At 38.5% G+C, this 24,303-nt stretch overlaps 1 protein-coding gene, 1 long non-coding RNA gene and 3 other non-coding genes across 5 annotated transcripts; 3 read left to right on the forward strand and 2 right to left on the reverse strand.

Annotated features, from left to right (window-relative positions):
• On the reverse strand, positions 1 to 21,942 carry LOC113494274 (sodium/hydrogen exchanger 10-like). Its single transcript, XM_026872544.1, has 23 exons — positions 20,779 to 21,942; positions 20,214 to 20,376; positions 19,448 to 19,673; positions 18,814 to 18,970; positions 18,087 to 18,261; positions 17,523 to 17,758; positions 17,076 to 17,197; positions 16,455 to 16,581; positions 16,184 to 16,262; positions 15,600 to 15,700; positions 14,080 to 14,213; positions 13,648 to 13,751; positions 12,982 to 13,093; positions 12,559 to 12,734; positions 7,976 to 8,094; positions 7,481 to 7,625; positions 7,052 to 7,155; positions 6,281 to 6,428; positions 4,507 to 4,660; positions 4,105 to 4,178; positions 3,742 to 3,772; positions 809 to 873; positions 1 to 203 (listed from the first exon to the last, which is right to left on the reverse strand). Exons 1-23 carry the CDS (start codon positions 21,909 to 21,911, stop codon positions 141 to 143), a joined length of 3,948 nt encoding a protein of 1,315 aa, XP_026728345.1. The 5' UTR covers positions 21,912 to 21,942; the 3' UTR covers positions 1 to 140.
• LOC113494275 lies at positions 1,377 to 3,392 on the forward strand. Its single transcript, XR_003400638.1, has 2 exons — positions 1,377 to 1,676; positions 1,803 to 3,392. It is a non-coding gene; the product is annotated as an uncharacterized LOC113494275 (long non-coding RNA).
• On the reverse strand, positions 8,502 to 8,665 carry LOC113494645. Its single transcript, XR_003400673.1, has one exon. It is a non-coding gene; the product is annotated as a U1 spliceosomal RNA (small nuclear RNA).
• On the forward strand, positions 10,288 to 10,451 carry LOC113494643. Its single transcript, XR_003400671.1, has one exon. It is a non-coding gene; the product is annotated as a U1 spliceosomal RNA (small nuclear RNA).
• LOC113494644 lies at positions 12,127 to 12,290 on the forward strand. Its single transcript, XR_003400672.1, has one exon. It is a non-coding gene; the product is annotated as a U1 spliceosomal RNA (small nuclear RNA).
• Positions 21,943 to 24,303: the final 2,361 nt, after the last annotated feature.

Genomic DNA, 24,303 nt, shown 5'->3' on the forward strand with positions numbered 1-24,303 from the left:
AAATAAAGCTTTATTTTACAAATAAATATGAACTTTATTAAAAATGGATATAAAGTACAAAATAAATAAATCAAAATGCTTAACAGTAGACATTCAATATAAAATCCATTAAGTATACAAAACCCTCTTCAAGTTGTGTACTATTTCATGTTCCTGTTTCCAGTTGAAGGCCTCTTCAGTTTCGATAGCATTGTGTTGTATAACTATAAAAATAAAGATTACATTATTAATAAAAAGAATAAATCTTTGTTAACAACGTAACAAAATTTTACATTCGCATAATTTACCGCCACTCCCAGAACGACCAAAGAATCCAAAGTAAATACAGATCGATTGCAAGTAGATATGTGTGTAAAAATAATTTGGCGATTATATTCATTCACTAGCTGACCCAGCAAACGTTGTTTTGTCTACTAAATTATTTCTAGTTGTATGTAATTTTAATGCCACATTATAAAAAAATTAAAACAAAAAAATTTTCGTCCAAAAAATAAGAAAATGTCTTTTCGTGTGAGCCACCCTTATCACTTAGGGGTATGAAAAATAGATGTTGCGGATTATCAGACCTACTAAATACGCGTGTAAAATTTGGTAATAATCGGTAAGCCGTTTCGGAGGAGTACGCTTACTAACATCGTGACACGGGAATTTTATATATTAGATACATGTTATGAGGACCAGTTCCTTAGATTTCCCAGAAAACTATGACACCTGCCTTTCTGCAAATAGTGATGTAAATACATTGGCAGGCGGTGACTTGGCACTCACTAGATGGATCCCCTATGATACACATTTTTGTTATAATTACCTCCTCCTCTGATTGTTGCAGGGATGAGCCGGTGTTACTCCTCGTAGGGCCCATCACCTGGACACCTATAATTAAATAGCTTCTTACTCAAGATTTTTTCAAACCCCATTAAGAAAAATTCAGGTCACATGCACAAAGACAAACTCAGAACAGGCGTTTGGGTCACAGAAAAATATGTGATGAAATAATTTTTCAGAGAGAAGGAAATAATTTTATAATATCACACACTTCGCTGTAAGGCTCTAGACCGACGGACTGTTACAGCAACTATCACACGACTGCACGCCGACTGCTATTGGACCGCACGGTTGGTTTGCAGTTCTGTTGCAGTCGAGTCAACTGCATTCGAACTGTAAATTAGCAGTTGAAATGCTGTCCGTCTGTTTAGACCCTAAGACTTAAAGATAAGATAGAGTTTGTTGAAAACACGGGGTAAAAAGTCTTGTCTGGGGAATGTAGTGTACAAAACTAGTAAAAGTATTTTCTTCTACTTGAGAAAATCACAAATGCTTGTCCCACCCAGGGATCGAACCAGCAATACGTCGGGCGTACTTTGTATAGCGTGTGGCCTAAACACCGACTAGAGTCTGACACGCAAAACATGAGCTAGACAATTTTTAGACATTCTTCATATGGCCACACCAAAATATATGTCAAATGTCAGTACATGAATTGTCATTTGCATAAAACGTGTTTACTTTTTTGCTGCGAAATTATTTTAAACCATTAAATATGAAGACTCCTATTAAGAGTGAGGCTAGAAAGCTAATATTCAATATGGTTAATAAATTTGATGTGAAAAATAAAGACAATGAAAAGATTTTCAATGAAAAAGAACAATGTTTGGTTACAATCTTGGAAGCCATTGGTAAGCACGACACGTTCATCTTGATCCTTTGCTTAATCCTATTAAATGTTCATATTTGCATGAAACATTTATCTCGTTATGTATGAAAATATATTCAATATTTTATATATTTTCGTATTTCTTCAGGAACCGAAAATATAGATGTTAACAAAATTGAAGAGTCTGTCAAAAATCTTAATATTATACATAATTCAGAACGGATTGCGGCATCCAAGTACATTTTATAATAAATTTCTTAAATAAATTATAACTATCTACCTACCTTAATTGTTTTTATATATTTGTTTGCTTCATAATAACAAACGTCTCAAAGTCTGCGTTTAGTTCAAGATTCCTTGTTACTTTGTATGTGAATTTAAGACCAACCGAAATCATGCAATATCTCACTGTATCTTGTGTATCTACTTATTTAGAATTTCTTTGATTGTATGATTGATTTTGTTTACTAATTATATAGGTACAACTCTATATTTATTCAATTTGCTTTTTTTTTCAGGTGTAAGTCTTGCTACAATAAAGCGTATTAAAAAAGAAGGTCAATTAAACAACAACATTTGGAGTACGCCTGGGAAAAAGCGACCCCATCCGAGTACTGTATCAAATCTAGACAACTTTGATATATGTGCAATTAGAAACAAAATCAATGAATTTTATACTGTAAAAAAACAAGTACCAACTATAAGAAACTTGCTTGCAGAGTTAAGAGATGCGATAGGATTTACAGGAAGTAGAGAGACTTTAAGAAGGATTTTGCATGACAATGGCTATGAATTCAAAAAGAATTCCAATGAAAGATCATTACTCATAGAAAGACATGAGATTGTCGCTTGGCGGCACAGATTTTTAAGAAAAATGTGTAATGCTAGGCAAGAAAATAAACATATTGTTTACCTTGACGAAACTTATATACATCAAAATTACAAACCAAAAAAGTCTTGGCAAGGTCCGTCAACAAGTGGTCTTGTTGATAAAATATCAGCCGGTAAGAGACATATTATTGTCCATGCAGGGTCCAAGGAAGGGTTTGTGCCTAATGCTCTTTTGAGCTATAGCACTAAGTCCGTGATGGCAGATTAACATCACGATATGAACGCTGTCAATTTTAAAAAATGGTTGTGTGAAAAATTAATTCCCAATTTAGAAAAACCGAGCATTGTTGTGATGGATAATGCAAGTTATCACACATGTCAAATAAATAAAGCGCCTACCACACAAACCCGAAAAAGTGACATCCAAAACTGGCTTAGATCTCAAGGTGTGCCGTTTGAAGAGTATTTAAGTAAGGATGAGCTACTTTGTTTAGTAAAAAAACATAAACCAGATCCTATGTATGAAGTGGATGAAATTTTAAAACAGCATGGACATGAAGCGTTAAGGTTGCCGCCTTATCATTGTGACCTAAACGCCATAGAAATGATATGGAGTTTGGCAAAGAGAAGGGTTGCAAGTAAAAATATCGGTGTCACACCTGGTAATATGGAACAAATTATAAAAGATGCTTTTGAAAGTGTAACAGTTGCAGAATGGAATAATTGTATAGAACACGTCATAAAAATCGAAAATAATTACATTGAAAAAGATAAAATTCTTGAAACGGAACTGGAAAGTTTTATTATAAATGTAAAAGATGATAGTAGTGATAGTGACGAATCTCTTGAAGTAGATTTTTTAGATTCCGATTTTGATTACGAATCACAATAAATAATGTTATAATAACTACGTTTATTTATTTCTCCTCACAATTGCAGAATGCTTATACACAAAAATGACCCTCCTCATTCTGAGAAGAGGCCCTTGCCCTGCAGTGGGACAGTAATGGGTCGATATTATATACACGAAAATACTATGTTTAAAACGGTTGAGCCATTAAAAATCGTATGATATAAAACAACAATAATATTTGTCCATAGTAAAATTAATCCATGATGTAAAATCAAATATCAAAATGTATTTTTCTTACTATACACAGTGATACCAGAGTTAGATTTTTTGAATTTGCCGCTTTTTTCCAGGCTCATGTTTCGTATGTCAGACTCTATACGTGGAAAGTTTGAAATAAACGAACCTTTTGGCTTTGTCGGCTCCAGTTTTTCAGGCTGCGGTAAAGAAAACATTGATAACTTAAATATTTTGATGAAAATCAATCAATTAAAAAGCGTCTATTATTTATCTTATTATATAGATTTCTTAAATAAATAAGCAGTACCTTTGTACATGTATTCTCTAATCTGGTTTCTCACTACATATTATTTACTGTGTAAATAAATTATTAAATAAAAACATAAATAATTTATTCAATTCATGTTGTAAACTATTTTTTATGAAATGGATTCTTCGGAGTTGATTTTGTTTATGAATTTATAAATAGGTAAACGAACTAAAGACTTGTCGACAGGTCTCATTAAGCTCTTAAGGCTAAGTTTCTTACCACATCTGCGACGCTTGGCTTGTAATACTTTGACGTCATTTCCCTCTCGCTAGCGCCACCGATCATTTGCGAGGCTGTTAAAAGTAACGAATAGGTACACAAATAGTTGAGATACCTGTATTTCAAACTACAAATATTCGCTCACAAGAGTAAATAGTAGGTATCTAGTAATAGTGGTTACTAAAAAAAGACACCCCACATTTAGGAATTTAATCCTTGTGTGGTTAAAGTATTACAAATATTCAAGTCACTTGCACAAAAACATCCAGACTCCAGTCTAGCATTCGTGGATCACACAAATGCTTGTCCTTCGCAGGGATCGAGCCCACGACACTTCGCGCTCTGTGGGTTTGGCGTGGTAACCTCAACCACGTATGTGTATATTGTTGAAGTTTGTCGTACATATCTGCTTGCCCCAAACGGACTCCCTGTAGTTGACCCGCTTTCCCCCGCGGCGCCGCTTGCCGCGGCCGCGTCGCGCTGACGGCGCGCGTGACTCCACCGACACCCGCCGAGCCACGCGATGGTACAGGCAACGAGATGATACATTCGATATCTAAGTAGAAAATGTGATTATAAATCGCTTCTCGCTCAGATATAGAACAAGAGAAAAATGTCTAAGTAGACATCTCTTTTTTAACCCTCGACGCAAAAAGAGATGTGTAATGTCTGTGTCTGTGGTATCATAGCTCCCGAACGGATTGTGTGTTCTTAGACATTTTTTATGCAGACTGGTTGAGCCGATTAAACGTGTTGGGGGTCGTATTGATGACTTAATCAAGATAGTTAACTAACCTTCGTTTGATAATAAAATTGGTGGTGGGAAAATGGGATAAAGAAATCCGATTGTCAAGTAAGAGTATCAATTATTACATCTCAGAATTTATCATCATTAAGATCCTATCATTTGCCCAACTATGGTGTGGTGGGCTTCCAGTCTAGATGGATATAGCTAAGTACCAGTATTTTACAAGAAGCGAGCCTCAGTAAGACTGGTTGTTAGACTTTCTAGCTTCTGAATGCAAGTAACGACTGTCAAAGATGTATTAAAACACAGCCAGGACCCACAATGTAACGGCTCTCCCGAAACACGGAGAAACTGGTTATGACATAAATGATCACCCATCCATAGACCAACACATGGAGCTGTTAAAACTGAGACAAGTTAAAGATAATATGTAGAGATGCGCCGAATAACTATTCGGTATTCGGTATTCGGCGTATTCGGCATTTTTTTCACTATTCGTATTCGGCCGAATTATTCGGTTTGGTGCCGAATATATTCGGTTTTTTTTTCTCCGCCACATTACCCGATGTAGAACTAAAAGATATAACTTATTCTGTTATAAGTCTACGAAATACTATGAAAAAATTGTTGAATAAAGATAATTAAATAAAAGCAAATAAATTTTAACTCAGTGTTCATTTTTAACCGAAAATCAATATATTTATTTATTAAACAACAACATTTTACTTACAAATTTCTAGTCAATATTTATTTTAATTTTAAAAAAGCTTTAATCTGTCTTTAATCGTAAATTATACTTTAAGACCTCCAAACAAAATATTTCAACCATAGAACAAGATAATAATCCCTACTAATATTATAAATGCGAAAGTAACTCTGTCTGTCTATCTGTCTGTTACGCTTTCACGTCTAAACCACTGAACTGATTTTAATGAAATTTGGTACAGAGGTAGAGTTGACCTTGAGAAAGAATATAGGATAGTTTTTATCCCGGACTTGAAGAGTTCTCTTGGAAACGCGATATAACCGACCTTGACGCGGGCGAAGCCGCTAGTAATATTTATTTCTGAAACTAAACAGTTAAAACTTAAAAAAAATCATTTTTTAAATGTTTAATCTTGCGGGCGGCAAGTAAGGACATGTTGAAACCTGTTTACGCGGCGAGGCAATACAATTTTGAACCGAATAGTTCGGCCGAATATTCGGTTCGGTAAACTTTAAACCGAATAGTATTCGGCATTCGGTTATTCGGTGAAACCACTATTAGGCGCATCTCTAATAATATGTCATATGGATTATCGCCGGGGGTTTTCATTTTTTTTAATTTATCTTGATACCTTCACCAGGTATCAAGACGAAATTACAGGATCCAGAAATTGCAAGATATTATTACAGTAACTGTGGTAGGAGTAAATAAAAGATTCTGACCAGTTCACACTGAAGATCGTCGACCTCATCCTCCATGATGTCCAGCTCATCCGAGTCCTTGGAGGGCACGATCATGAGCTTGGTCTCCGGGCACGAGCCGGACACCATCAGCTGCGAGGACTTCGGGAAGATCAGCCGGTGGGCGGTCCTGGAGAAGGAGGCTTAACGTAGACGAAGATGCTTTTGATTCTGATGGAAGTTTCTGTGCTAGTCTTTTGTTGACTTTTTTTGTGGTAAGGCGGATGAATCCTCATACACCAACCCCCTCGGGGGGTGAAATGGGTAGTGTCAGACTCTTACTGACTAAACCTGAACCGCCGTGCTACCTCATCCGCGTTTTTGTGTCGGTGTATGGCAATACGTTGTAATCCTCCATAGGAGAACGCCGACGTGTAAGGAGCGTCGGCCTCCTCGCCTCATATTGGGACCTCATCCATAGCATTGAATGTTGCCCCCCGCCGTGGGAGTCAGGTCTTGACCTGTTCTTGAATTATTTATCGGGCAATTAGAGGAATTCGTCTGCATTTTGTTTTTCTTTTCTCAAAACTTCGGACTGGATTAACTGATTTTGGTAATTCTTACTTTTTTCATTTAACATATAATAGCTGCCCTTTGATCCCATACAAATTTCATCAAATTTGGTACAGTAATTTTTTTTAAGACGTTTGTAAGTACAAACGTTTTAGATGTTAAAAATATTATTATAACTTATTATTCGTATTGTCCATGTATATAAGGTATATCAACATTTTGTAGGTTTGTCTACAATACCTAGGTATATAAGAAGGCGGCTGGAACACCTCCCTGGTGGCCAGGTCCTGGCAGATGCCATCCAGCAACACTATGTCTTCCATCAATTCGTTTACCACGAACACCTGAAATTTACAAATATAATATGTGAGGGATTCTTCATTTTTATAAAATGTTCACTATACAATATTGTACATACATATGTAACGATTTATTTTTTGTCATTAAGGCTGCGCAATATGTAATTAATAATACATCATTGTTAAGAAGAAAACGCAGAAATCACTGTGAACATTGTATAAAAAAAAAATTAAAACCCGCCCGAACATTTGCTTAAAGCACAGCAATAACTTACACTATTTTATTTTTTCATAACATCGTGACACTTCTTATAAGTATAGGTCGTGACTGCACATGACAAAAACTCACATCGTACTTGTTCTACCTAACCTTAAACGCTTTAAGACACGGCACAAAGGCGTGTTCCAGCCTCATGCTGAGCTTCTCCACCGGCCAGCTGTGGTACGCCGGCACCGTCGGCAGCACCATCATGGACATCTTGATGCCTATCTCCCGCCACATAGACGCCTCAAGGCTAGGCAAACAAGGAATAGTATACTTAAAAGAAGAAACGGCTATTTTGACGAACGGAGTCCGTTATCCTTCATCTGCCCTTAACCCTGAGCTGACGCGGCATCATGAAGTCCATGGTCAGCACATGATCAAGGACTCCAGTTGGTTCCGAAACTAGAACTAGATTAGTGTGAGTAAACCGTTTCATCTGTACAACTGATTTTTTTTTATCAAAATTAACAAATAAATGTACCTCCCTAAGAACACATATAAAATATCACGTAAACAAATGAGTTAATGTGTGGTTTTTCAAACCAGCTTAAAAATGTAGCTTCTTAATCTGTTATTAAAATATTTCCGGACAAAACTAACCCCATTATGGGATGCGGGGCTAGATTAAACGCCTCCTTAATGATCGGCAGCGTGATGTAGTAAGCTTGCACGGCGGAGTCGCACCGCACTGTGTAGCTATAAGGCCGGTTTGTTAACACCTGGGACAAGAATTCATAGAAAAAATTACCTCCGGTCCGTATATTCGTATAGTGATTGTATGGTACAATTAATTTACAAATCAATGCACCATCGACATCGGAGCATTTACTAGTATTTACAGTAATTTTCCGACATTCAGGCAGGGCCCCGATTCTGCCGATGAATGAATGGCAATTGGATTAAATTTGAAATTATTCCTTTTCTCTTAAGCATTTTGCCAAGATAATAATTGAAAATTCATTGTATGGACAATGAGTGTGCCGTCCCGTACTAAATTTTAAATTACTATGTAAGAAAAATGCTTATGAGATAATAAAAAATGTAATTTAAAGCCAATTTTCAGTCATTCATCAGCCAGTGTACGTGACTGAATTGTTGAAACAGCAAGATGTATCAGTGAATTCTGAGAGGGACAGCGCGTACGCAGTCCCTCACTACCAAAAATCACGCGTCCGAGTTATCCACATTAGGGATAATCGCAAGGGTCAACCCGCCCGCAGTGCAATGGGAAGGCCTCACCCTGGGAGAACCGCCTTCATGATCAGGGTTTCTCCTACGCCAGGTAAGTATACCTTCTGTTCCGCCGCCCCGGGTAGTCGTTCAGACGCGGAAAATCTTAACACCGCCATTCAGAAACATGACGTCACTGGCACAACGCCATCTACCGGGTGAACGGGAACTAAGGGGTAGAATGTATTGTTAGTGTTAGGAGTACAGAGGGGTGGCGCGCCCAATGAAACAATTAATACCGTGTTGTGACATGGAATCATTAATCAAATTGTTAAATGACGGAATCCTCCGAAGCCGCTATGAAAGTTCTTAGAGCAAAATAAAAAGAGTTATAAATATTATGAACACGGTGTAAATATTTCTATCCAACAACAAAAACTTCGGTTAGAAATTCGACTAACGATTACTAAACTATAAACTATACTAATATAACTATAAATTGATACATCCCTGTCCAGTGGCGATGAAAACATAAGTCACGGAAATGAAACACGTGGCCCCGGCAATGAAAGGAAACTGTTTTACAATGGCACGGCGATGATGTTTTTTTCATTCCGTGTATTTATTTTTCATTACCATAGCAATTTTGTCCACGGAAACCACGGCAATGAGAGCACGGCGATGAAAATCAATTCAATTTACTAAAAAACTGGTAATAATCCTCAGTAATGAACACTTTACAAATAAACTAAATATAAATGGCATTGTATTGTAATCGAGATTAAAAACTTATTGAAATAGAAGTTAGACCTATCCACGGCGATGAAAGAAAAAATGTCCAGTACCAAAAAAATCGAATACTTTTAATTATAGCTCGAAAACGCAAGCACGTACACACGTCGTTCCTTGTCGAGCCTTTCGACGTTACTTATATGCAACGTTTAAAGCACAACGGGAGCGACGCAAAACGTTAGAATATGCAATATTCTCAAATATGTTTAGGACATGGCGATGAAAGGTAGTTCTGGGACAAACAGTTTTTTACTAAGCATACGTTGTATTGTTTAAATATTTGAATAAATGTATTCCGAGACAATACTTTAACTATTCACGAATCAAATAAAACTAAGTCTTAATAAAAATAACGATAAATTTTTGATCAATGATGTATTTAATATACCAAGGTGACGTGTGGACAAACACGGCGATGAAAGATTATGTGGTTTAACTTTTTTTTTTGGAATACCTATTAATTCTATTAATAAAATATTTAGTGCTACAGATAGATTTTTATGTCATCTACCTAAAAAAATGTTAGAACTTTATAACAATGCTTTTTAGTACCAATTTCATCGACGCGGACGCCACGCAATTTTTGGGTCCGGGAAATTCATCCAAATAGGTAACAAAAAAACAATTTAGGTATCTTTTTACGATGCTATATAATCAGACCTTATTGCTTAAATTGTGATGTATCATTTAACGACAAAGCTTCTCTTTTTCTCTGACATTCTTGATTTAATAACGAATTTTATTTTTAAAACCTTATATACGATGTACAACGCCAATTTACTTTACGCGCGCCACCCCTCTGTACTCCGTAGCAACCCTAAAAATACATTCCTTACCTTAGTTCCTGTTCTCTCGATAGATGGCGCTGTGCCAGTGACGTCATGTTTCTGAATGGCGGTGTTAAGATTTTCCGCGTCTGAACGACTACCCGGGGCGGCGGAACGGAAGGCATACTTACCTGGCGTAGGAGAAACCGTGATCATGAAGGCGGTTCTCCCAGGGCGAGGCCTTCCCATTGCACTGCGGGCGGGTTGACCCTTGCGATTATCCCTAATGTGGATAACTCGGACGCGTAATTTTTGGTAGTGAGGGACTGCGTACGCGCTGTCCCTCTCAGAGTTCCTTGAGTCAAACAAGCCATGCATGTAGCCATCAGCGTTGGAAATTGTTTTCGGTAGACATAATGGGTAGAAATTAGTCTTCTTACCTTAATAATCCGGCTATCTATCGTAATTTCTTGTCCAACATACTTTAATTACAATGTAATTGTCTATGAGGCAAGTAAAACATTTTAGGCTATAATTCAAAAGTCATAGACGCCAGTGCCATGGTTATGAAAACTATTTAATGCATTGCGATAAATATCATATAAGACAACCAATGTCGCTTGTACTCATCAAAAACTTTTTTTACCGGACTCGAAATTCCGTCTAATTATTTTTAAAATCCTGGTTTACAAGACTTTGTTTGTGCTAATAAGCATTATTTCAAGCCGCAATAGTATAATTCAAATTACATTAATCATACCATCAAAATCTTCAGTACCTAACCTCAACACTGTCGAAATGGGCAAATACGTAATATATACGTCGTTGGATGTTATCGTCATAAGTGTACTAAGACTTATGTCACGTTCAGTGCCACCGACTCGCCCGGAGAGTCCACGTAAATTCTATTCCAGTGCCGTAGACTCGCCTGGCGAGTTCAATTAGTTTGCTATTCTTTTCCAAAATGCATGTGTATTTTCTGCTTAAAATAATACTGAAGACCAATACCCTAATCTAAAGAATTACGGGTGTGCAGACCTAGTTTGTAATCGAATGAAATAAACTATTCCGCAATGCCACTGACATAGATTCTCAAACTTTTATTAATGAAACATTATTTTCATTTTACCAAAAGTCACATTCACTCGCAAAACAACGGCTTATTGAGTTCTACATCTTGTAGGGGCTTGAATTTGGTGTCATTATATAGGCAAAGGTATGGACTACTGAATACTTCCTTGATATTCAATTAAAGTACGTATGTATGTAATCAGTTTGTATTACATTTGATTTGAAAGTCACAGCGTGCTGCTGGGGAGCTTGTTGCGCCGATTCTTCTTCACAGCTAAAGCACTTAGGACGCGGTCAAGGGTGGGCGATACGGGGAGCTGTCTATATGCAACCAGCATAAATTGCGAAACAAACTTACCTTTTCTTTTATCTATAGTGTTTCTTGCCTATAATTATGTTAAATTACACCGTATATTAGTAAAAAAAATTAATTGCGTTACACACGCAACTTAGACTGTCACGGCAACAAAAGTCGAAACATTGTTTTTACCCTAACCCAATGCCACTGAACTCGCGTGGCGAGTCCAACGTAAAATGTAGGCGACATCATCTTGGTTGTGTTTTTGGGCTACACAGATCTAGTATGAGTAGGCTGAAAACGAATTAGTTAGTTAGTCGAATTTCTCACTGAAGTTTTTGTTGTTGGGTAGAAATATTTACACCGTGTTCATAATATTTATAACTCTTTTTATTTTGCTCTAAGAACTTTGTTAGCGGCTTCGGAGGATTCCGTCATTTAACAATTTGATTAATGATTCCATGTCACAACACGGTATTAATTGTTTCATTGGGCGCGCCACCCCTCTGTACTCCTAACACTAACAATACATTCTACCCCTTAGTTCCCGTTCACCCGGTAGATGGCGTTGTGCCAGTGACGTCATGTTTCTGAATGGCGGTGTTAAGATTTTCCGCGTCTGAACGACTACCCGGGGCGGCGGAACAGAAGGCATACTTACCTGGCGTAGGAGAAACCGTGATCATGAAGGCGGTTCTCCCAGGGCGAGGCCTTCCCATTGCACTGCGGGCGGGTTGACCCTTGCGATTATCCCTAATGTGGATAACTCGGACGCGTAATTTTTGGTAGTGAGGGACTGCGTACGCGCTGTCCCTCTCAGGAATTCTTTGAAACATGGGGCGTTAAATGGCTTGACTATTTACTTTCCAAAATATGGCAGAATAAAATATCTACGTGTTTTGTAATTTTATATACCTGTTCATATCGTAATAAACTTATTTCAGTATAATCTATGTGTCGGACCAAATGGCATTCTGGTAAAAAAGTAAGTTACCGGCCGGACGAACAATCAAACCTACAAATTAACACTACAACTATCACCACACTTCTACTAAATGCTCATTGCACAATTTACACATTCTTACCCCCAACACACCAACAGCATTACCGGACACGATATAGTCCTGGCTTGGCTCCGCAAACTTGAGGTCGGTGAAGAACTCGTAGTTAGGTATGGCTTCATCCATTTCATCATCCGGGGGTATGTACGTGGCCTCCAGAAGACCTGACACCAGGATATACATGCCTTTCGGTTCATCACCTGGATTAATTGGAAAAATATTAGAATTTCATTCGCGGCTAAGCTATAACCGCATAAGTGAATCGATCACAGTTGAAACTACGCTTGACGCGGTTAGTCCGGGTGATCATCTTTGTCATAACGAGTTAAATTGTGGGTCCCGGCTGTTATTCCTACATCTTTGACAGTCGTTACTACTCATTACAGGTAACAGCCGTCAAGGCCGGGGCCCACAATTTAACTTGTATTGAAACACCTTAGTTTGTACCTCTAGATATCAAAATATCGTTGATATTGAAGTTGAGTATTTCAGAGTTTTCTAGAAAGAACTCGGCAATCCTCTCGTTTCCTTGTAACCACGAGACGGCGCGGAGTTGAGTCTGAAACACAGATATACAAATCAACTGAAATAAGTTTTTTTCAATTTCTCTGAAATCATTATCAAAATCAAATCGTAAGTATTAATTATACACAGAGCGAGTATCTGCAGGGGAAATAATTCTTATCAGCCTTTAAGATGTCTTTTTATTTTATTTGGTCAGTCTACCCACCGGTAGACTGACTCAACAGTCTGGTACCGGATTCGCCCGCTGTTAAATTGGTTCGATTCGCTCGATTCGGACGAATCCACTATTAACCCAAATTTACGTATCGTGCGGAGTTAAAAAAATAGGTAATTTAACTATTTCCATTTATTTAGGTACTCAAAAGAAGGTAAACAACTTTTATATGACTTTTGATACAAAAACATAATAAATAAATAAACGACTGATTGATTTCAGTAGTATTTTGATTTTTTAATCTTTATTTACATTGATTTTTTTGTAGCCTATTTTGACAGAACACAAACCAAGTTTTAATTTTTCAGTAGGTACATAACGAAATCGACTCTCGAGAAATGCTGAATAAGTCAGAATAGGGGAAGAAGAATAACCTCAGGAGACGAGGGGGCCACCAGGCTCCCCTTGTGACGACATAACTGAATCTTCTCCTGAATCGCGTTTAGCAATAGCTTATATTCCATTTCGTCCAGAAATCCTGAAAAAGCAAAAATCCTTCATCTAAGCATCCAGGGGATAACTAAACTATCCTATTAAAATTTAAAATTCTTTTGCTAAGCTTTAAATAGCAATGTGACGATGATGAAGCACATCAGCGCACTACAAAGTCGTAACTCGTGTTTCGTTTCCATAAAAAATCAAAAGTTCTCATTTCAAATAGGCTTTAAAACCATTTAATGACTCTAGTTGCGGGGTTTCAAACTACCATTTCTATGGAGAAAAAGAGAAGAATCATCGAAAAACACCATCAGGCATCCAGTAGTAATCGAAATCTCAGTATATTTTTTCCACTGGATACCTCTCACCTTCTTCCTTAAGCTGCATGGCATCAAGTATCATAATATTAAGAGTGGAGGTGGTCGCCTGTCGCGTCTTCACGGTGATGGCTGTCCACGGCCGGTCGCGCTGGAGCAGACCTAGCTGACGGGTCACTGCCAACCTATAGAGATGTGTTAAGAAATAAACACTTATACAGCATATACAAACGAGCTCAGAGATTTCGTCGCTGGTTCAAAGGCACCCTATTATTAGGCATTACTATTGATAGAAATCTTAACTGGAAAGCCCATACAGAAGACCTCAATAAGAGAATCAACTCCTCATCCTATGCCCTCTATAGACTCTCTCGAGTTATAAGTAATGAAGCGCTCTGCACGGCCTATCACGGTATGGTTGGTTCAGTCCTCAGGTTCGGAATCTTATATTGGGGAAATTCCACAAACAGAGAAATCATCTTTAAGTCACAGAAGCGTTGTATCAGAGCTATGTTCGGGTTAAAAGTTACAGACAGCTGCAAACCGTTTTTCATTGAACACAAAATATTGACTCTGCCATCTCTTTTTATATTCGAAGTAGCAAATTTTGTTCGGAATAATCCACATATTTTTAAAAAACAAGCTGACACTTTAATCCGTAACCGTAGAAAAAACGACTGCCTCAGTATAGTAAGTTCAAAAACTACCTTAAAGAATAAAAGTGTTTTCTGTTTGGCGCCGAAAATATATAACAAATTACCCAAAGAAGTAAAAGAAATGCCACATGCCTTATTTAAAGCCCATTTTAAAAGGTATTTATTAGATAAATGCTACTATAGCATACAAGATTTTTTAAGTGAGTGATGTATTGTATATATTTTACATTCGCTTTTATTGGTGGCATTGATCTTTGTATTGTAACTACTGAATTTTATTGTAATTATTTTTTATTTTCTTTTATATAGAGTCAGTGTACTTGTGTATATCTTAAGTTAGCTTAAGTACCATTTAAATTTTGTACGCCACAATGTGGCAGAACATGAGTTCATAATATTTATTCTAAGACCTATGCCTGTACCATGTTTTACAAAATAAAAATATCTTTATCTTTATCTTTATCTTTACCCCCTGGGACACACAAAAACTTAAGTATTTGGGTGGTTTTCGTTGGTTTCATTGTAGATCCCGGCGTACAGGAGTTGTAATGACGGGCATGTGTGGCGAGCTAGTACCATAAAAAAGCTCAAGAGAGTCTACCATCACGCCTTAAACTTATATTATAGCAGGTGTGGAAAACACAATAAAAGCCGCTATAAACCAGCTTTAACTCCCGGCGCCGCCATGGGCGGCCTAGGGAGCGGTGACGGAACAATCTAAGCGCTTACCGCGGGCTGGTTCCATGTGATCCGAATAAATAATCATATAAGGAATTGGGGGAAGCCTTTAGTCAGCATTGAGGTCCAGAGCAGAGAATCATGAAAGGAATTGGGGGAAACCAGCATTGGTTCACAATGGACTACATTAAAAAAACACAATATATTTATCATTTAGGAGATACATTATACATATACCTATCACTATCCAGTTTGGTAGTAAGCATGTCATGTATCTGTTTGTTGTCAACCAGCTGAGGCAGCAGTGTGCACACCTCCTGTGCACCAGTCACGAACCCCTACAACAGTAGGATATAGTAGTTTTAAATATACTTTTTTAATGTATTTATCAAATACTTCCAACTCTTCCAATTTTATAGAGTGTGTTACTCTTTCACGTTAAAACCACGGAACATAATTTGGACGAAGGTAGTGGAGGCAACTGATGTAATAAGGAGTCATTCGGGCTAGTTTTATTTCAGAAAAAAACACTATTCCACACGGACAAAGTCGCGGTTAAAGCTAGGACAGAAAAGTAGATTACATTTGCTTAGACTTCAACTGCACGGATAGCCGAATAGGTAGTAGTTTGTGTCCCGAGTCTGGGTGTCTTTGTGCTTGTGAATTGAATGTTTATGCAACCCCCCGCGACACAATGATTTAATTCCTTAATGCGGGAAACTTACATACAAAAATCAATAGCTTTTCACCTTGACAATTCATTATTTCTAGGTGCTGTTTTACATTGCACCTTAAGAGATGTTTACTCATCCGACCCTTACCTTACCGACGTCATATCCAAACGCCAATTGGATGTCGATCATACGGTCAATGTAAGCCATGATCTTTGGAACTGATACCCTGAGAAATTAAAATCATTTTACTAAAAAGTGACGTACAATACGCTGCAATAGACGGCCTCAAAATCACAGATTTTTTAGTCCGTTTTATGAACTGTCAAAAGATCAGCCCTTAAAACGGACAGATATCGTAGATTTTGGTCAGTTTCATAAACTGTCAAAAGGTTCTTCTTAAAACGGACATATAAAATACCTGGCCAGCTTGCACAGTCTGAGGAACCGCAGCATCCTGAGCAGTTTGGTCGCGGTTATGAAGCTGGAGTTCACGTTACTCCATTTGTCCCAAGTCGTGAGAGCATCAATCACGTCCAGGACCAAATCTGTCGATGTAGCACTGTATTATTAAAGGAACTTAGATCTTCATGAGAAATTCATGTAATTTCATGATTATACTTGTCAAGTTTGTTGGAGCCATAAAAGGTTTTTGTTCCCCATACGGTATGAGGGGAGGGGAGACAAAAAAGGAGTGAAAAGCTAACAACTTCATCTCACAAGAGCACGGCGTGGCGATTCATTGGATTCTCTCTCCAATAATCTCAATCTCCTCTCTCTTCAGCTACTTTAGCCAGATCCACTTGATCGCTTTTGCATGTTCTGGGTCACAAACCTAGTGAATATTGAACTAAAGACCCACAAAGCGTGCGAACAACAAGCACGGGCAACAGCTCGTGCAAACAAAAATGTTCTGCTCTGTGTATCCTTAATCTATGACAGAGGAGTGTTTTCTGATCTTGGCAGTAATGAATACTTTCTGGTCTTGGCTGTATACTATCCTATTGCTCTGAAGGATGTTTTAGTAACTTAAAACTCAAACCTCCGGTAGCCATCACTATGATGAAGAAATCCAGTTTGTTCCAATGCGACTTGAAGTAACCACAGAAGCCGAAGGCGCACATCTTAATGATCATCTCCAGAACGTAAATGATGTAGAAGAATCTAGAATATTGGAAGCGTAAATAGAAATAATATGTTATTATAATAATACAATAATAATGATGAAGTTTTTTGTCGGTTCTTTTCCATAACAATGGCATTTTGGAACCGTGCACTTAGAGCCAATATTGTAACGTTTTGAAACGTGCCTGGATGAAAACTAGCCAATAGCCTACTTGAAAAAAATCTTGACTTAGAGTACCGACTTCAAATGACGATTACTAAAGCCTAATTCAACGATTTTTATGAAATTAAGATTTTTATTTGTGAATAAATGACTACGCAATTTTACATGACATGTAATATCTATGTCTAAAAGTATACTTACAAATTCAAAGCCCTAATAGTCAACATAACGCTTTTTGAGACGGGTACCGGCAGAGCCACTTCACAGAGAATGACAGGGGTGTTGCAAAGGATCATGAAGTATATAAATCCGTCGAACCAAATGTTGGTGACTACTCTGTAACATTGCTGCCGCCATTTTTGTCGCGGCACTTGGGCGTTTGCCGCTTCTGGAGTCATCATGTTTACAAGTTTACGACGAAGCCATACAGCATGGGTCTTGAAAGAAAGAGTCATTTTAATATCATTAAGGGTTAATGACTTCATAAAGGTGTTAAATATGGACGTACGAAAGAAATAAAAAATAATCGACTAGGTTTATGTAGACCAGGGCCCCAATACCCCTATTTACAAAGGCCAATGAGATTAGATGTCACACTATTCGTATTCTTCTAAGCATTTTTCTAATACAATTGTTTTAAATTGTATTAACAATTTGCGTTCAGCCCCGTACTAAATTGTCATTTCAATCCAATTTTCATTAATTCATCGGCCATGTTAAGTAGCGGAATTTTGGCCTTGTGGGCCTTTCACTATGCTCCAATACCTTTGGTTTCCACAGCGTCCCCAGCTGTTCCAGATTAACTCTGCCATCTTCGGAGTCTGCAGCCACTTCCACGGCTTGCACCAGCACTCTGACTCCATCCTTGCTGATCTTCCCGTGCTCGTACTGGCGCCAGTAGGAGATCTTCAACGCTTTCAGGACGCGTTGGTAGGCTTCCCTGTTTGTTAAAAAGTTTGATACAAGAAGCAACGGTTTTTTCTTATTTCAGGGAGTGTTTGTAAGTGGTTTTGTGAAATAACGAAGTAAAATATTAAGGAAACCGAGACTCAACACAACTAAAACTCTTGAATATCTGGAATCAATTTTCATTTTTCTTTATCTGGTTACAGCCTTTTTTCGGAAAGAGAGTGTTAGACGTAGCCCATTGTGTACCGGCGTCGCGGCAACCTTTTCGGATAATCACGCTACCCCATCACGCATGAACGGCCTATGAACAGGTTCTTTAAGAGATCTGTCATAAGTTTAACCGTAGACTGAATCACCAGACTATATAGACCTATGCCCGGCATTGGACCTTCACTGGCTGGAACTGTTGTTACCCGAATATGAATACAACGCATTGCTATACACCGACACAAAAACTCGGATGACGTAGCACGTAGCAGTTTAGTCAGTAAGAGTCTGACACTACCCATTTCCTCCCGCGAGGGAGTGGGTGTCCACGAGGATTCCCTCGCCTTACCAAAAAAAACGAAGGAAATGTTGTTACCTGGTCATCTCTGCGAACTCTTTCTTGGTGGGCTCGTTGGGTATCTCTCGCTCGCAGTCAGGGCAGGTCGTGTAGTGGTACCCCATGTAGGTGTCATCCTCACTATCCTCGTCACGGCCGGACATCTGCAGCTGGTATGGGTGCTTGATCGTAGTGCCTATATTGGTATATGAGGTATAATCGTAATTGTCGTGGATAAGATTGTATATTTACAACAGGTAGATAAAATGTGTAGTCCCCAGACGGGTTTCCAAAAAAATGGATACCGTGTTATTTTTCTTTTATCTCGTAATCATAAATTTAAGGGTGATTTAAAATCTAGTGTATCGTCACAAAAGCTAGGAAAAAACAATTGAGATACTACTCTTTGTTTTCTCTACCCCACGTTGTTTTAACTTATTTATTTATTAAAGCTATTTACTTCAAACAGTTAATCAATAAATCTAGAGCCTTTATATCTAGAGTCAATCAAAAACGCCGCTACTAGGAAAAGGCGCCACACGATGTGCAATACTATCATTTGAAGCAAGACAATTTTGAGTGTGGAACAGAGGCCTCTAGCATTCACAACGGAAAGCCTATTGTAAGAGGTAGCAGGACCACTAGTCTTCGTCATTATACTTCATGCCCTCACCTTCCTGTACCAGATCCCAGTTGGCATCAGCTAAGAACTTGTCCATCTTCAGCATTGAGATACAGCGGTCCCTCGTCATCATGATGCGCTTGACGCAGTTCGTCATGTTAGCCTTCTTCGCGAGGGATATCTCCGCCAAGCCGAGGATCTTCAGAACCTTCGTCATACTTGTAGCGTTAATAAGGAGGGAAAGGATTACTAGACCCGCTGTTTGGATTATAAAGATCTGGAATGGGAAAGGAGAAAACGTCTGGTAGGTATGAAAAGTGGAATGGAATGGGAAAAAAGGTTTGTTAGCATAAGTGCGTAAGATCGCTTTGCTTGCTATCAATCAATGAATTCAAAATGTTGAGGTTCATAGCTGGCCATAGGCGTGGTGGCCTATCTAGCCAGGGAAGCCAAGATTTTTTAGGTCATCGGTCTACATCGAGCTTGCCGATTTGTGGTCTGCTTCAACGGCCATCGGCCCTTCGACAGACATGGTCAGCCCACTGCCATTACAGCTTGCCAACTGCGCTTGATTCATATGTAGTTCTTATAGTTTTTCGATTATTCAAATGAAAACGCATTTCTATAAATACTACAGTTACTAAACTTGTTCTCGGTATGAACGAAGAACATATACTTGACAATAAACACAAAAAGCCTTTGTTCTGATTTGTTTTGCCTTAATCTTAATCTCCTCCTATTTCTTCTTTGATCTGAAACTACTTAATTCTGACTTCTTTTCACCCTTATCCATTTTAACTTTTCTATTAAGACTCACTTCGCCTGCATCCGACACGGTTGGCGTCTGCAGCACGATGAGCGCAAGACACAGTGACAGGGGGCCGCGCAAGCCGCCCCACACACACGCCATGCAGTGCTGCCACGTCATCCCGTAACCGATGTGTCGGAGCAGCGGTGTCATGGCCGCATACACCATCAGCCTGAGGCAACCAGGAGTTGGATGGTATCAAAACTAGATTGTTTTTATCAAGACGTCTAGCTTTTGGCCTGGTTTAGAATCGTTAGCCTGTTGCTTGGGAAAATAGGGATTTGGTTACAAATAATTTATACTGAGAAGCGGCTATAACCATGTGCGGTACGTCAGATACAGAAGATTACCAACCAGATATACATAACATCTTAATCACACAGTCAATACCTTTAAGGTAAGATGTTATTTAGTGGGAGATTTCGTCGGTAGTAAATACCACAGGCTTTTAAGTGTGGCGTGGTGTATGGGTGTATTTTTATTCAGCCACAAAGGTTTTACAAACTTTAGCATTTCTTAGACATTAACGTCAAGATTAAAGCCATAGGTATTAATAGGTAGGTACATATCTTACCTCGAACAATACACAGTAGTATACGTCACGAAGATCAACGACACTTGTCTGACGCTGATCACGTCGCTCACCTTCTCAAAGATCACAACCCCAATCATAGTGAAGACCAGCGTGTTCGCCGCGTGGCCCAAGATCATCCAGAACTGCGACACGACCTGTTCCACATCGCCAGCTATCGTCGACTTCTTATTACTGACTAGGACACCAGTTATCACTGTTCCAAGTAACCCTGATACGTAGAGAAACTTCTCTCCAATGTAATACGTTAGATACGCCCCAGCCACTGTCACGGTAACAGCGCAGAGTAGATCGTAGTATGTAACAGATACTAAGGTATCAGTTATTTTCCCCATCACTAGTCCAAGGAGCAGTCCTCCGCCTGCATATCGGATTAGGAACAGCGTTATTTGGGAAGCTTCGGTTAAAGCCCCTGCTATGTACCCAAAAACTGCTGTGAACTCGATCATGACCGTCACATCACCAAGCAATCCTTCTCCGAGTAAAAGAACGCTGATGTACTTCCCTTTACTCATAGCCTTCAACTGTTTTACCACCTCCAGAGGATAAATCGGCGAACACACAATCCCGAACAGCAAAGCCGTTGAGAAAGTCCAGGACGATTCTATCAAGTAAAATGCCATAAAAGCCGCCATTAGAGCCGTCAACAACGCACCAGGGACCCCAACCAATAAAATCTGGGGGAAGCTCCTCCAAAAAGAATGAGCATCAACATTATAAGACGTTCGGAAAATCAGGAGTGGAAGAAATATGATTAGAAGCACGTCAACCTCTATGAAGCAGACGTGAACAATAGGTTTTATAGAAGGGAACCTGTTAGCGCAGAAGCCGGCCAGCCCGCCGAGAGTGAACATGACGACTCGATACGGGATACACATGCCGATCCACAGCATGATGGCTCGGACTACGACGCCGATGAGCAAGGTCGAGAATACGAACAGAAAGCCCAAGGATGTCGGGTAGGACAGGGCTGGTCTTGCAGGATCGTTGAAGGACACCTCATCATCACTTCGGTTCAGGATCTGTTGTGAGGAGAAGTCTTCACTGACGTCCTCCCTCGTTCCCGAAGATAAAAGTAAAAATATTATCAAATTTATTAATATTTTAAAGGCCATTTTTGCGCGGCCGTGTAGATTTGCTGACTGGTACATGAATATTTTTTTTTTCTTAAATGTTTTTTTGTACAAATATTATGAACTTTTTTTAAACTTGAATCATTAAGTTTTGCTCAAGAAAACAAGCTTGGTTTGCATATAATTTATCGGTAGACAAAATAATAAAAACGACGAAATATATAATAACATAATTTAATAATCAAGTCCATTGCATTAAAACTTACTTTTATAAAATTACATCATTTAAAAATCGTATCAATTATACTCTATTTAGTTAAGTACTTAAAAAGGTACACAATCATAGTGCATCCTTTTTCAAACACAAATTAAATTAATAAACGACTCTTATATTAAATTGGTTTGATTTTGTAACCTTTATTGTTGTTTTACATTTGTCTTTACACGCGATTGATTTTTAAACTGAGTTTTTTGTCACAGACACCAAGATAAACCTTTATTTTAGTACCTTAATAATTAGAATGTTGTAATTTCTTAACACCTGATGCAATACAAGTCTGCAGTACTTGACGTATATTTTGATGCTTGCCTGTATTAGCCTCTGACTTTCTATTATCCCACGTTTTTATACACTCACTTTTCTTGTTTGAAACACGTCCCGATAAGCTAGCAGGCTGAAATTTTCACGGCAGTTTCAAACCCAATTACAATGCAAGTAACAACTACAAAAACGGCTGGATCGATTTTGATACAAATTGAGTGAAGTAACATTTGAAATCGTGAGTTTTTAGATTTTTAAAATCTATTCATTATTTAGATTTATAAAAAGGACGTTAAAAAACACACTTTTGCATTTACAATATTACAATACTACAAAAGTTAATACACTAATGGCATTTAATAATTTCGTCTTAGTCAATGCTCAACAATTTTTTCATTGTATGGGTTCTGAAACTGCCAGTGAATCCAAATTGATTTTCATTCAAATTTACATCAAGTCTATAGCGGTCGATCCACAGCTGAAAATAGGCCTCCTTCACGTAATGCCACGACACTTCTTTCACAGCCTTTCGCATCCAGTACAAACTAACTCTTTTAGGTCATCAGGGTGGAGGGCAAAATTACATATTGATCATAAATCTATAGGAAACAACAATCTAACACCATTCGTCTTACTAGGGCTCTTGTATGGGGAGAATTTCTGTACTGATTTCCGAGGGCTCTTCCTAGGCGTTATATTTTTCCTAGGAGTTACGCTTTTCCTAGATTCAGTCTTTTCTAGTTCTCTGAGCTCCTTATAAGCTGTTTCTAGCATGCGTTTCTTCCAGTCTTCATAAGGTTCTACGGTTTCTTGAATAACTTCAGGTATTGGTGTATCGATTTCCATTTCTTCGATCTTTTCAACTGAAAAGTAAAGAAGTATGTTAATTTAGGATAACTAGATTAGGATCAAGGGATTTCTCGAAAAAAATTGTAAGGCAATATATTTAAATGCTTCAAAGGCAGCTTAAATATGATGAAAGCGATTTATATTTACATTTATATATACATTCTCATAAATTAAAAAAAATGTCAAAAAATAATCTATATATGGATAATAATAATAATAATAACCCCCCTGTGGGGCCACCTTGACGTGGTGGGGGGGCTTACGGGAAGGCATGGACAACTCAACGGTCACTTACACCTTGACCTCACCCTGAATTCTCCGGAAAACAGGAGGTACTAGAAGCCATTACACCTAGGCACATAACCCTTCCCAACAAACGGTCCCAAGAAACCTCAAGAAACAAGAAATGAAAATAAAGAAAATGGTACAGACAAGAAGCTCTACGAAAAGGCCCCAAGTTCCCGGCGGGTCTAGCAGCAGTACTGGCGATGACGGAAGCCAGCCTGCAGCTCGGCCCAGGGGTGCGAAGAATCCCCGGGAGGCGATCACTTCCCGTCAAACGACTACGGCAACAAATATGGACACCGATTTGCAAAGTGAAACGGCACGAAATTCATCACCATCATCAACGTCATCATCGCCAAGTTTATTCAGTTTATTTGAATCACCTACCTCATCACCTTTATTTGTCAGGATTCATCTCGGTCAAGTACCGTATCTCCAGAGCCTGTGGATGTTGCGCAGGAGGCTATTGCCACTAACCCTGCGCCCACCTCAGGTGCAAACCGTGCGCGAAAACGATGGACAGAAGATATGAACAGGTTTATCTGGCGCACGTACCTCATAGCTACGAAACTTAACACGAGTAAACTATACTTAGATCATCTTCATCACGAATTTTCTATTAAATATCCACAGATGCAAGCAACACGACAGCGATTGGGTGACCATCGAGAGCAATAGTTAGGAATAAGTTACTATCTCAAGAGACATTAGACGATATAAAAAGGGAAGTTACTTTATTTCTACAGCGCACAGAGACAG

Source organism: Trichoplusia ni, chromosome 5 (assembly GCF_003590095.1).
Source record: "Trichoplusia ni isolate ovarian cell line Hi5 chromosome 5, tn1, whole genome shotgun sequence".
Taxonomy (NCBI): domain Eukaryota; kingdom Metazoa; phylum Arthropoda; class Insecta; order Lepidoptera; family Noctuidae; genus Trichoplusia; species Trichoplusia ni.

Excerpts from the sequence above, each read along its gene's own strand:
- LOC113494274 (XM_026872544.1), bottom strand. The coding sequence starts at position 21,911 with ATGGCCTTTAAAATATTAATAAATTTGATAATATTTTTACTTTTATCT. Across the intron at positions 16,582-17,075 it reads CATAGTGATGGCTACCGGAG|ATTTGGTCCTGGACGTGATT; the intron begins GTTTGAGTTTTA and ends CTACATCGACAG. Across the intron at positions 6,429-7,051 it reads CCGCCTTCTTATATACCTAG|GACCGCCCACCGGCTGATCT; the intron begins GTATTGTAGACA and ends CTCCTTCTCCAG.